A 14,560-nucleotide genomic window follows, 5' to 3' on the forward strand; every position below is an offset into this window, starting at 1 on the left:
TAAAATCTATTCTTAAAACAACTACTGAGCCAGATTTACAGCTACAATTGAGCACCACTCAGATCAATCCCAGTTTGATAGCACCAAAAAAGACCATAAATCTTAAAAGACCGAATCCCCAAAAATATGGTAGCTGTTGTATCTATGACAATGATCATTTAAAACCAAATTCTTCACACCTTCTGCTGAGTTCCACAGCGTCAACAGAAATCTTTAGTTTTCATGTTACTCTGGTGAAGCATTTCAGATGCACACACTGAGATCCACAGCACACAAGAAGAACTAAACTAAAGGGCCCATAGAAAAATCTAAAGGTCATTCTCTGGAGAAAGAGCTCAATGACTTAGAAGAGGCTGGGAGGGCCTCATCTCTGGAGCCTCTGGAGGGAATGCTGAGTGATTCTTCTGATGCCAATTCAATTCTCTGAATGGAACTGCAAGCAAAGTTACCTTGAGGAAATATCTTACCATTCCAACTTGCATGTTTGAAGTACCAATATTTTCCTCCTCCATAATTAACAAAAACCATGAGGATGAGAGCTATCCTATAAAGTCAACAACAACAACAAAAAGAAAAACCACTTTCAGGGTTTGCAATTTAACAAAGAATGGTTGAATTCCAAGATATTCATTTATACTCACAAGGTGTAGTTATACAATAATGTGATTCTACAGAGCAGTTTGTATCACCAGAAGAAATTTAAAGGCAAGACACTATTTCCCACAACAATTCTCACAGCAAGTGGGATCATACAATAATGTTCTGTTGCAAACATTTACAACATGATGTTTTAAGAAAAATTTACACTTTACTACTAAGTTATATAACTTGGGAACACAGGAAAACATTTCCAGTAACTCAATTGTGTGCTAATAACTTGATGTCTCAGGTTAAAGAACTGTTATAGAAGATACAGAGTCACTGGAATCAGAGAGCTAAGGATTCAAATCCTGAGTCTTTTTCTCTTATTAGTCATGAGACTTTAGGCTAAGATTCAATTAACTCGGTGCAATACCCTACCACATGTGACTATGTGCTTGGCACATTTGGGGCACTTAATAAATGCTAGCTTCTGTCCACCTGTAAATATCTTAACTTCAAAAGTGGCAATGATGATGGGAAAGAAAGAAGAATACATTAAAATAGATTCTGAATATGCTGGCATTTGGTGCTAACTGTGCACACTGCAGAAAATAGACTTTGGTATAGTAAGGGAATAATTTGTGGAGCCTCTGTAACCCAAATAACCGGAATCAAATTCTGGCTTCAATACCTGAGTGACCATGGGAAAATTACTTAACTCCTTGACTTAATTCTTTCATCTGTGAAACAGGCATATTAAAAGTGTATACCTTGCAGGAATGTTAAGAAACTAAATAAATGAAGACAAGTTAGAGCAGTGATTGGCTGTTATGGTTTGAATACGAGATATCCCTAAAAAGTCCATGTGGCAATGCAGGAAGGTTTGATCAGATCATGGGAGCCATAATCTAATCAGTAGGCTGATCCATTTGATGAGTTATTGGGTGGTAACTGAAGGCAGGTAGAGCATGAATGAATGAAATAGGTCAGTGGGGGTGTGCCCTGGGGAATATATTTTGTCCCTCTCCTCTGCTGTCATGAGCTGAGCTGCTTTTCTTCACCACACCCTTCTACCATGATGTTACGCCTCACCTGGGCCCTGAGCAATGGAGTCAGTTAACCATGCATGAACTGAACCTCTGAAAACATGACCACACAATTAACTTTTTCTCTTCTAAGTTGTTCCTGTCAGGCATTTTGGTCACAGTGATGAAAAATGACTAACACATAGACTTGAAAATTGTTACAAATTTATTATTATCATTATTGTTACATTATTGTTATTACCACTTAAGTATCCCTAATCCAAAATGCTCCAGAAACCAAAACATTTTTAGTGCTGAAATGATACCATGAATGGAAAATTCCACACCTGATCTCATGTGACAAGTCACAGTCAAAATGCAGGCCTGGGGTGGGCAGTGCAGCTCAATGGCAGACCATGTGCTTATCATGTGTGAAACCCTGTGTTTAATTTCCAGCACCAAACAAAACAAAATAAAAAGAACACAGGGACACTAAAAGGACTGTCTAAAATTATTTTCAGGCTATGTTTAGATGTACATGAAGCAAAACGGAAGGGTATAACTATGGACTTGCTATCAAAAGGGTCTGATTTTTCAAGAAGTTCCACCGACAGTGAAGGATGACCACTTACCCTTCCAGTGAAACAGCTGGTGTTTCATTTCTGGACTGGCATGTTTTTAAGTTGTCAGACTACTGACTGGACATGTTGGCATAGTTTGTAGCCCCAAGTATAGCCACTTGCTCAAACACAAATGACCTTAGCTCAGTAGACTGTACATAGTAGTGGAAATTGGTTCTGGCCTTGTGCTACCTCTCCTATCAACATATTATAATGGATATCATAACAATTTTCTTTCTTTTTTAAATTTGCAGTGCTGGAGATCAAACTCAGGTCCTTATGTATGCTAAGCACACATTCCACCATTGAGCTATATCTCAATCCCTTATCATGACAATTTTTAAGTAAGGAAAAGCTGCAGACTTTATTTTTACATCCAAAAAATCCTCTTCAGCCTAGAAAGTAATGCATATGTAAAATACCTCAAGTTAAAAGCGTGTTTATGTGTAGTTATATAATCCAACAAAGACCTGTGCCCACCACGTCACAAGGGAGCCCCACATACCCCCTGAATGTGTCCACACAACGGAGGCGGTGTGGCGAGGCCACCTGGTGCCACATTTCTGGTTGAGTGTCACCACTGAGAGGATCTGCCCTGCTTGGGGACCCCAACTCCTTTAGAGAAAATAGAAAAAGAGATGACAATCAATAATAAAGTAAGGAGTAGATTTAATTATTCAATATTTTAGGAAAGAAATTAGAGTGGAAAACTAAAGATAGTTTTCTGCACAACAGTTTGCTTTTGTTTAGTTTTGATTTGGTCTTCCACTTTATTTGCTTTTGGTGCATTTTGTTGAACTTGCCAATTGCCATGTTGATAATAACACAAAGATCTGGTCCATAAATGCATCTGTGGTACAAGGATAGAAGCAAACATGCTCATAATTTATTAGCACAAATCTGATATAATATTTAGTCATTAGAGTGGGCCATGGGTAATTATAGATTTAATATCAATGTCCCATATCTTTGGTTTTGGTCTTGACACTCTTTATTTAACTGGGTGATTTGAACAGTGCTGCCTACAAACTGGAAAATGTCCCCACTGAAGAAAGACAGTGGGGGTGGAGACTTTGCAGGAGCTGAGGACTAGGCAGCTCTTTATATGGGTGAGGCTGGGATGTAGCTCAGTGGTTGAATGCTTGCTAGTATATGGAAGACCTGGGTTCAGTCCCTAGCACCAAGGGGGTAAAAATTGGGGACCCTCAACCTGGTTTTTCCACAATATAAATAAAGTTGATTGAACTGAACAATACTATTTACTAAATAAGAAATTATGAACTCCAAATTTAGAAAATCAGACAACACATGATGCATCCCAATAACTCACAGAATTGATGAGACGATCAGTTTCTCGAGAATTTATTGCCTTAGAAATCCAATTACTAAAGTCGTCCAAGCTGTAAATAAATAAAAGCCTTAGTTAATTCATTCTTGTTGGTAGAATTCTCAAAATTATTATATACCATATTAAAATAAATTAATTTAAGGTTCATATCTGTACTAAAGAACTAAATATTGAAAAAGCTTTTTAACAACATAAAAATAGAAATCAAATTTTATAGCAACTGTACATATAAATGTTTGACCTTTACAGAATAACTTCCTCATCAATAAAACAGTAACAGTGATGAAGCCTTTAATGAAGAGTTGTGAAAGCATTAATGATACTATTAAAATTAAAAATGCAAAAAATTAGCAACAACCAAATTTACTCAACATAAGAATGACTCAACACAGGACACAGTAACTGTGTGCTTTGATGACCCAGTGATGAAAATAACAAGAATATAGGCTCTGAACAAAGAATGAACATAAGTTATTATATACAAAAAGCAAAAACCCAACATCTATATTTGATTGTAACTAAGTAAAAATGCATGTATGTGCACTAAGAAAGAATGAAAGCAACTTTATAATGATTCAAATAACATATGGGGTCCTTTGTCCCCACATGGTTGATTTAATTCAAAGAAACATCAAGATGACATTAAGTTGATTACATGATTAATAAAATAAAAATATATTAGCTGATTGTTCTTTATATAATACTTTTGCCTGGGGAAAAACTTTTCAAAGTGTGTACTTTAGCCTGGCAAAAGCAAAACCACTTATATGTATTACATTAATTTTGCCACATCTGAATTATCTAATGCACAGAATTTTTTGTTTTGTTACGAAAAGTTTCAAACAGAAGTAGAGAAACTAGCATACTGAATATCCATCATTCAACTCCAACATATATGTCCACACATGGCCAATCTTATTTCATCTATACTCCTACCCACCACCCTCATTCCTCATTAATTTTTAGAAAAATCCCACACATCATACCATTTATCCATAAATAATTTAATATGCATCTCTAAAAGATAAGGACAGTTTTTTACTTCTAAACATAATCATGATAACCATTATCACATGTTAAAATGTTAAGCAGTAATTTCTTAATATTATCACATAGCCAGTTCAGTTTTGATCCTGCAGATTCTTTTTGACAGTTCAATTGTTCAAACCAGTATCCAATCATAATCCATACAGCTAATACATACATTTGTAATTTCTCCTTTACTCCTACAACACAACTCCCATTTCTAGGTTATTCAGCATTAATAATGTCACTATCACATGAAAATAATAAAATATATATATTTAAGGAAAGGCAAAAAGGAGAAGCGGAGGTATTTAAAAATAAAGCAAACAAAAACTCATTTAATTCTCTTATACATGTTGTTCTCCAGGTGAAAGAAGGCTCAATGGTTAAGTGCCCCTGAGTTCAATCCCTAATACCAAAATAAAAGAAGAGAGATTCTTTAATCTTTCTACCTTTGTGGCTTCTGTCCTGGTTCACACTAATACGAACTTCTCCAGATTTCCATGGGTATGTTGGAAAGCAAGGGAGCAAGGAGTAAGGGACTATGGTTTTGTGGACAGTAACAGTCTGCTCGCAGGCGGGAGAGACACAACCACATGCAAATAGAAGTTTCAGTCCCACAGTGGGACAAGATGGAACTCTCTTTGCAAGTGGTTAGTTCAGCTATCAATTACTTTTAAAAAAAAATGAAATAGATCCTTTCACAAGAAAAGTCCTTAAGTGAAAGCACATTAACAAGACCCTGGAAGAGTATCTACATCTTATCAAAAGATTGTTAAGAGGATACCTTAATCCAAAAAAACAGAACTCCTCTGCAAGAATTCTATTCTGTCCCTAAAAAGCCATTAGGTTAAATAACTACTTCTATGCAGCAAGTAGTTCTTTTACCCTTATAAGCAATTTTTGCATACATGGGATTAAACTATTTCTAAGACGCACAAGCTAGAAGGAAAACAGTGCATAAACTCCTCTAAAGTTTAAAGATTTCCCCAAGCTAATCAACATTTTTGTTGTCGGGGGGTAGGGGATGGAACCCAAGGGTGCTTTACCACTGAGCCACATCCCCAGTTCTTTTAAGTTTTTATTTTGACACAGGGTCTCACTAAGTTGCTCAGATCTCACTAAATTGCCGAGGCTGCCCTTGAACTTGTGATACTCCTGCCTCAGCCTCCTGAAGTGATGGGATTACAGCCATAAGCCCCCATACCCAGCAAAGGTTAGGTTTTCATTTTTCCATTTTAGATACAGTTCACCAATAAAGTCTGTGGTCCTTCCTGATATCCTAAAAGGATGAACCCATTAAAATCCAGTCAATCTTATTCCTTTTAAAACACTAAACTTTGCTTCAAAAGTTGATCAAACCAGGTCTGGATCAATTCTATGTTCAAATTTTTTTTTCTTTTCTAGTCTACTAATTCACTCACCAGACTTGGTATTAACTAGGCAGAGAAGAACAAATCCCTTCAAGTCAGCTAACTCTACCCAAAGGGAGTCTGTGGGATCCTGAAGTACAGCCCCTCATCCTCCATCTTTGCCCCCAGACTCCTGGGCAGGCAGAGGGCCGGAAAGTTGGACAGAGGGGTGCCCTCAGGGTTCAGAGGCAAAAATTATCACAAGCAGCTTCTACTCACTAAAACACAGGATGGGAGATTCTTTAGGAAAAAAATATTTCTCGAGTGTTTTCTTTCTTTTTGGCCATGTGGGAGTATAGAAAGCAAAAATTCATGAGAAGTTTGGTTAAAATTTCCCTACAGTCAGAGACCATGTCTTAGTTTATACTGATTCTTTAATGCCTAGGACTGGAATAGACATAGAACACACATGATCATTTAATCAAATAAATAACGTTACTCTTTGTATGTTTTTAACAACTCTGTTAGGATAAAATAATAGTCATTTGAGGGATCAAACTCCACAGTCATTTCCTCCCCAACAACTTACCTCAGCAAGAACCTTAGGAAGCATATTGCAATGATGAGTGCTAGGCCAACAAGGAATGCAATACTCACAGCTATACAAAGAAAAACATTATCACCAAAAATGTCATCATAAGCATCAAAGTTGTCACATCATTACGTTTAACCTATCAGTGAAAAATGAAAACAATGTAGGAAAAGCCTACATTCTCATATTAAATTTCCTATAAACAATTGAGAATACTCTACATGAGGGGAGTACTAATTTTTATTGTGAAAAAATATCAAACATAACAAAATTACAGGGGATTGTATAATAAACCCACATATATCCATCACTCAAATTCTAGGATTGTCAAGATAATGTCACTCTCAGGACTTGGGGTTAGCTCAGTGGCAGAGCACTTGCCTAGCATGAGTGAGACCTGGGTTCCATTCCCAGCACTGCAAAAAGACAGAAAGAAAAAGAAAAAGAAAAAGATATCACTCTCTTCATCTATTACTAACTCTCCTCCCTTTTTTGGGGGGGGAGGGGTAATGTATTTTAAAACAAATCCCAGATATCATGTCACATATCTACAGTATTTGGTGTGTATTCAGTATGTATGTCTAATGCATATGAACCTGTACAAGACATATCAACCTCATGTACCTCCTGACATAACATAGCTAAAAGTACACAACATTGCTCTGGTAGTATTTTACCAAAAAATGCAAAACCTTTACCTAGTCATGAGAAAACATCAAGTAAATCCAAATCCAGGGACAGTCTATAAAATACTAGCCAGTACTCTTCAAAACTGTCAAGGTCATGAAAGAAAAGAAAAGGCTGAGAAACTGTCCTAGATTGAATGAGATGAAAGAAGATCTGACAACTAAATGCAGCGTGGGATCCTAGATTGGAACCTGGACCAGAAAACGGATATTAAAAGGAACAATTTGAAAAATTTAAATAATCCTATAGATCAGTATTGTAAGAATGTTAAGTGCCTGGTTTCAATAATTATATATGGAATAATCATACTATGAGTATACAGCTTAAGGGTAGAAAGGAAGCTAGGTGAAGGGCTGTTTGGGAGTTGTTTTGTTTTGTTTGCAACATGTCTGCAAGCCTAAAACTATTTCAAAATTGAAAGTTTCTTTAAAACGAACCGTTTTCTTAATATAACCACAATGATACAAAATTTAACAATAATTTTCTAGTACTGAAGAAGCACCTTCTGCAATTGACCATGGGATTGATGGCCATGTTAAGCTGGTGAAAGCCTGACCCCTCCAGTCCAAAGTTCCCCATTTGAATGTCTGAGGATTTTTGCCTGAATCAATCTTTCATTAGGGCTTGCAAAATATCCTGGCATTTCTGCCACATTAGCTGGAACTCTCTAAAGAATCCACATTCATCAACTAGTACTATTTGGTTATCCTTTTCAATTATAGTTAAAACAGAATCATGTTTAAATCTTTCCTTTCAACTGATACTTTTAAATCACCCTAGTCAACCAAGCACCCTAGTTACCTCCCAAGGCAACCAAAGTATTACTTTTGTTTTTGTTTGTATCTGGGGAGGGGGCTTCACTTTAATTGCATAATGACCCTATAGTTTTTATGTATCATTTTTCATCAATAACACTTATTATTCTTTTTAATGCTTAAATTGTCCCACATTGGCCCTTTCATATTGTCTTCCACATTCTTTTACAGTAGTTTTGGTCTCTAATAGTTCTCTGTGAACAGTATATATTAGTACCACAGGGATTAATTACTGTCTCTGGAAAGGCAGTGCACACAATATTATCTAATGGGGAACTCAGGATGACAGATTTTCTTCAATGGAATTATTGTAGAATGAATGATCCCTTCTTAATGTAAAGGAATCTCTGGGATTCCTTCTAATGTAAGGGAAGCTCTGGGCTGGTAGTCAGTATGACACACACAGGAATCACCACACCCTAAATCCTAAAACAAGGAAAGCCAATTATCCTAGTTCATATTTCTTTCTATTGAATTAACTTTTTGATTTATTTATGCTTCATAATTAAGCTTAATAATGATTATGAGATTATGTTGATATATCATACAATTTTTAATATATCACAATTTTCTTAGTGTACATCAATGACACAATAAAAATATTGCAATTGGGCTGGGGGGTCTAGTTTGGTGGTACAGTGCTTGCTAGCATACATAAGTCCTCAGGGTTCTATTTCTAGCACTAAACAAAAAAATAACTATAATTATACCAAAACTACATGATATAGGTATCTATAATCCAGGTTTTCATTTACATTCCATGGGCTACTTCACTTTACAAACAGTATTCAAAAACTAAAACCTCTGAAAATGCAAATTTAAAAAAATCAATGAAGAGCATATACATACGAAGGTCACTGTCAACTGGATTCTTATTAACGAGTAGGTCACATGCAAATTCATTGACTCCGTTGTAAGTGTGCTTTACCAAGACAGAATAGTTTCCAAATTCTCCAAATTTGTATTCCAGTCTACAAAGATGAGATAAAAATATGACAAATGGCTAGATTAGGCAATAGAGTTGGATTTTCCTAATTCATCAAGGGAAAATGATATCCCTTCCCGGGTACAGACCAGGAGAGATAAAATATATTAAAGAGAATAAAAACAAAACCATATAAGAAAAAGGTAGAGAGAAAATTCAGACTTCAGTTAGATCACATCAAAGCAGAAACAAACCTACAAACTTCTTTCTCTTCCAGAGTATCGTTAATTTGCAGAATAGATCTGTGCTGGGTGCCCACAGAGACTGCTGCAACGCTGGGTTTCCCGGGTTTTCCACTCTGGGAAACATTTACCAGAAACTGAAACAAGCACTGTAAGATAAATGCACAACAGGTAAGCTGTGAGGAGTTTTCTGCAGTGCTACAGATCAAACCCAAACCCAGGGTCTAGCATTTGAGAAAAGCTCCCTACCACTGAATGATACCCCCAGCCCTAATAGGAATTTTAAAGTGCCTGTGTTGTTGGAGGACATGACTATACAAATGAAAACCCTATCATGAATTTTCCCTCATTTTATAAAAAAAAAAAAAACTTCTATATTTTAATAACATATAAAATTTACCTATTATTTTATATTAAAACAATGTTGCTATGAATTAAACAATCTTCTCACAAATTAGCAAATGTAGCCTACATTAAATCTTGCATCCTATTGTTTTACTTAATATTATTTGTCAAGTAAAACTTCCACAATTCTACCTAACTTACATATTTACAACACTGAATGGATGCACCATATTTCAACAATTATTAAAATTGTGGGTACTTAGGCTGGTTTCGAAGCTTTTCTATTTTAACTTTTGATGGCTTTTGTTTTATAAATATGCTGTTTTAAATGATCTACACGAGAGATTCTCATTCCTTTAAATTCTTTCCCCAAGGTAAATTTCTAAAAGAAAGATTACTGGATAAAAAGTGATCATTTTAACGAATCATGTTACAAGTGAACAAATAGTATGCAAATAAGAAAAATTATAAAAATATATCAATTTATCATTAGTCTTGCTAGGATTTTTAAAATAATTTTTTATATTTGTTTATTTCCTATATATCTATATCAAAGCATTAAGATTAAATTTTAAATTATCTGTAGGTTAAATAATTCAATGCTTTTGCTATTTTGTGTGCATGGTATGAGCCATCAGACCTCAGGGTCTCTTGAACTTAGTCTGGGAAATGTCCCCATATACTGTGATATTAAATTTTTAACTATGTCAAGAATTTTCTCATTTTACTACTTTCATTTTCATTTGTTGTATTTTATTGTTGCCAACTAAAGTTTTTAAAGTTTATATAGTCATTCTAATCTAGTTTATTTCTTCTATTGCTTCATTAATTTAAAAACATTCTGCTTTTTTGTTTTTTTATTTTTTTAGTTTGTTCAGTATGTTTTCCAAATTGAATCCCCTTGGACTGTTTGATACATGAAATATAGTCATTTGAATTAACTTCCCCATAATTTTAGTCATAATACTTTATATTCTTTTTTTCCCCTACAGGACAGGGGATTGAACCCCATGGTACTATACCACTGAGCTACATCCCCAACCCTTTCTTTTTTTTATTTTTTTTTTGAGACAGGGGCTTACTAAGTTGCACAATCCTCCTGCCTCAGTCTCCTGAGAAGCTGGGTTTACAGGCATGTACCACCATACCTGGGTGAGAAAATTGAAAATCAGTTTTTGAATCTCAAATTTAACATCTTATGTTTGTTGGGGGGGAAAAATGTTTCTTAGACCACAATTTTTAAAATTTCAGCTGATATATTTATTGTAATTTCTCATATTCTTAATTTCCTTTTTCCTTTAAATTTTTGAATTGACTTTTAAGTTTTTAACATGTCTTGACTCTTTTTTCTCAATCCTTCTCATTTCTAATTTAAATACTTATTACTTTTATTGTTTCCTTTTTTTGTGTTGGATGATTACCCTGTTTGCTTTCTAAAACTTTGAGATTCCATACTCAACAGTTTTGTACTTCCCTTTTTCTTTTTGATTATAGCCTTTCAAGCTAGAGGAAGGAGGAAAATATTCACACTGGCCACAAAAAGTTACTGAATGTCTCTTAATCTCAGTATTACCATTTGCAAAATCCTCTCTACTCAACTATTGTGAGGATTAAATGAGAAATATACAAAACAAAATAAGCCTTCAGTCAATAGTAGCTATAACATCTGTTACCATCATCTTTATTACTATTAATATTTAAATAAGTCAGGTGTGGTAGCCCACACCTGTAATTCCAGGGATTTGGAAGGTCGAGGTAGGAGGATTCCAAGTCTGAGGCCAGCCTCAGCAACTTAGCAAGGTCCTTACAACTTAGGTTCTGTCTCAAAATAAAAATAAAAAGGGCTGGAGATGTAGCTCAGTAGTAAAGCAACCCTGAGTTCAATCCCCAGGACCAAAAAAAAAAAAATTTTTTTTTAATAATGTTTTGTAAGACATGCTTTGGTGGGCTGGGGATATAGCTCTGTTGGGTAGGGTGCTTGCCTTGTAAGCACAAGGCCCTGGGTTCAATCCCCAGTACCGCAAATAAAAAAAAGATGTGCTTTGGTCTGGCCTAAAGATTTTTCAGTGAAATACTTATATTATATCCCTTATTTCACTAGTTTTCTGTTGTGCAGAGGAATGTGGGATATATAATCCCTCCTTTTGCTATCTATTTAGTCTCATTTGACCTCACACATGATCAATGTTACTGTGAAATAAATAATGAATTGTCGAAGCTATCTACTTTTTTCTACTTAATTCCTGGTAAGTGTCATTTATTACCAATAAAGACACTTAGATGGAAAAGCCTTATTCTGCTTCAATTTTTATACACTAAGTCATGAAATGTTCGTAAGGCGCTAATAAGCAAGTTCCATTCCCCCCCCCAGGTTCACAAGTAAAGAAACTGAGGCACAGAAAAGGTAAGTATCATACTCAAATTCACACAGATATAAAGTGACAGAGACCAGGCTGGTGGTATACACCTATAATCCAGTGACTTAGGAGGCTGAGGTAGGAGGATCACATGTCTGAGGCTAGCCACAGCAATTCAGCAAGGTCCTAAGCAATTTAGTCAGATGAGGCCCTGTCTCAAAATAAAATAAAGCTGGGGATGCAGCTTAGTGGCAAAGCATCCCTGGGTTCAAACCACAGTAAATAATAATAATAATAATAATAATAAAGTGACAGAGGTTTGAATGTGGAATCCATGCTCTTAACCACTTCATTTTGCCACACTGGTTCAGTTCAGCTGATTAAATCCCAATCAGCTTGCTCTATCACAGTCTGACAAATGTATATTGTCATTTGTCTCTACAACTTTGTTTTGCAGTTTCTACCATTATTTTCTATTTGCTTTCACCTAAATTGGGAGACTTTTTTTGTAGGCTATCCATATTTTAGTAATATTTTTTCATCACTTTTGCAAATGCTAAAGCTTTAACTGGCCCCTTTTATTTCAACATCTGCCTCATAATTTCCTTTCCTTTTTCAATGTAGTCTTTTTAAGTACAATATCATGTTTTGGTTTTTAAAACCTTACTTATCAATATTTATTTATGTTTGTTTAACATATTATGTATGTTTAACTGTCCTCTTTCCAAAAGTGATTTTAAATCATTCACACTATTTTCAAATACAACCTGAGTTTTTTTTTTTTTTTTTTTTCAGTGCTGGGGATTGAACCCAATGCCTTGTGCATTATAGGCAAGTGCTCTACTACTGAGCTACATCCCAGAACCTGAGAGTCTTATTTTTATAGAAGTTAGTACATTTGCATTTGTTATAATTATTCTAGTTTCAATTACCCTGAATTCTCTCCTCTGCTTTTATTGTTTTTTTATTTGTTTTCTATATTGTATATTTTTCCTTCTTTAGTAATATTTTAAAGATACAGCAACCTTATGAAAATAAAAATCTGAGAATGGTAGACTGATATCTTTAAGATATTTAAAGGTGAAGGCATGCCTTAGAGACCAGTTACCTAGTTGAGAATTTCCTATTCTCTTTTCTTTATCTCTCTTTCCTTAAAGTAGAAAGACTTTTATAGATCCATAAACAGAAAAAATATGTAGATCCGTTTTTATAATTTGATAAACAGCTTTTTTTTTTTTTTTTTTTTTTTTTTTTGGTACAGGGGACTGAAACCAGGGTGCTTAACCACTGAGACACATCCCCAACCCTTTTCTTATTTTCTATTTTGAGACAGGGGCTCACGAAATTGTTTAGGGCCTCACTAAGCTGCAGAGACAGGCCTCGAACTCGAGATCCTCCTGCCTCAGTCTCCTGAGTCACCGGGATTATAAGCATGTGCCACCGTGCCCAGTGACAGACAGCTTTAAGACATCTAAAAACAGTTATAATGTTAGCAAGTTCTTTTGAATAGAGAACAAGATTTAGAGAAAGTTTGTTATTGTATAGTTAGCAATGAATAACTATTATAATGGACTGAATTAAGATGTAACTGACTAAAGAAAATGAAAATTGCTTTTAAGAATACTAAACGATACATCCCAATTCTTCTTTTTTGTTTTTGGGGTTTTTGATACTTTAATCCGTCACCAGACTCAATGTTTTGTACCAATGAGACTACTTTCTGTGGTTGTTGTTCCAGGTATTGAACCCAGGGATGCTCAGCCACTGGGAAATATTCTCAACCCTTTTTATTTTTTTATTTGGAGACAGTCTCACTAAGTTGCTTAGGGCCTCACCAAGTTGCTGAGACTGGCTTTGAACTTGCAATCCTCCTGCCTCAGCCTCTCCAGTCACAGGGATCACAGGTGTGCACCACCATGTCTAGCTACTTTTTATTCTAATGATGCTCTTACTTGCCCTACATCTCATATATTGACAATACAGTCCCACCCACTTAACCACCAACTTGTTTTCTGTGGACTTTACACCTCTTTTTTTTTTTTTTTTTTAGTTGTCAATGGACCTTTATTTTATGTATTTATATGTGGTGCTGAGGATCAAACCCAGTGCCTCACACATGCTAGGCAAGCAAGTGCTCTACCACTAAGCCACAACCACAGTCCGACTTTGGACCTTTTTAAATCCTGTTAGAAGAAATTTTGCCCATTCTCTGAATTATATTTAATTTAAACTGTTATTGACTTTTTTTCAGGATTCTTTTAAGCTCTTTATAGGCTGATAAAACTTTCTCCCAGTGCTAGGGATAAGACCCAGGGTCTTACCTATGCTAGGCAAGTGCTCTACCACTGAGTCTCAACCCACCGTGGCTAATAAATTTTGTCTTTAGCTACTTTTGTTTTTAACTGTTATAGATTTTCTTTTTTCACATAATTTCATTGATTTTTCAATGGGATTAATCAAATAGAGGGGTCTCATATACTGTTCCACCATCTTTTCAGTTGATGCCTGTACTGAAGATTTTGGTTTTTTAAAGCTATTTACAGTTGGGCATGGTGGTGTATACCTGCAATCCCAGTTACCAGAGAAACTGAGTAGGATTACAAATTCAAGGCCCACCTTGATAACTTAAGGAAACCCTGTCTCA

At 35.3% G+C, this 14,560-nt stretch overlaps 1 protein-coding gene across 2 annotated transcripts in view; it reads right to left on the reverse strand.

Annotated features, from left to right (window-relative positions):
- Hgsnat (heparan-alpha-glucosaminide N-acetyltransferase) overlaps positions 1 to 14,560 on the reverse strand; it is a 58,771-nt gene that overhangs the window by 12,639 nt on the left and 31,572 nt on the right. For both annotated transcript variants that reach the window (XM_047549576.1, XM_047549575.1), the window contains exons 3-8: positions 9,227 to 9,363; positions 8,897 to 9,018; positions 6,543 to 6,612; positions 3,558 to 3,627; positions 2,733 to 2,842; positions 468 to 544 (exon numbers count right to left, since the gene is read on the reverse strand). In XM_047549576.1, the coding sequence (XP_047405532.1) occupies positions 468 to 544; positions 2,733 to 2,842; positions 3,558 to 3,627; positions 6,543 to 6,612; positions 8,897 to 9,018; positions 9,227 to 9,363 (586 nt within the window). The remainder of the gene's footprint in view (positions 1 to 467; positions 545 to 2,732; positions 2,843 to 3,557; positions 3,628 to 6,542; positions 6,613 to 8,896; positions 9,019 to 9,226; positions 9,364 to 14,560) is intronic.

Source organism: Sciurus carolinensis, chromosome 4 (assembly GCF_902686445.1).
Source record: "Sciurus carolinensis chromosome 4, mSciCar1.2, whole genome shotgun sequence".
Lineage (NCBI taxonomy): Eukaryota > Metazoa > Chordata > Mammalia > Rodentia > Sciuridae > Sciurus > Sciurus carolinensis.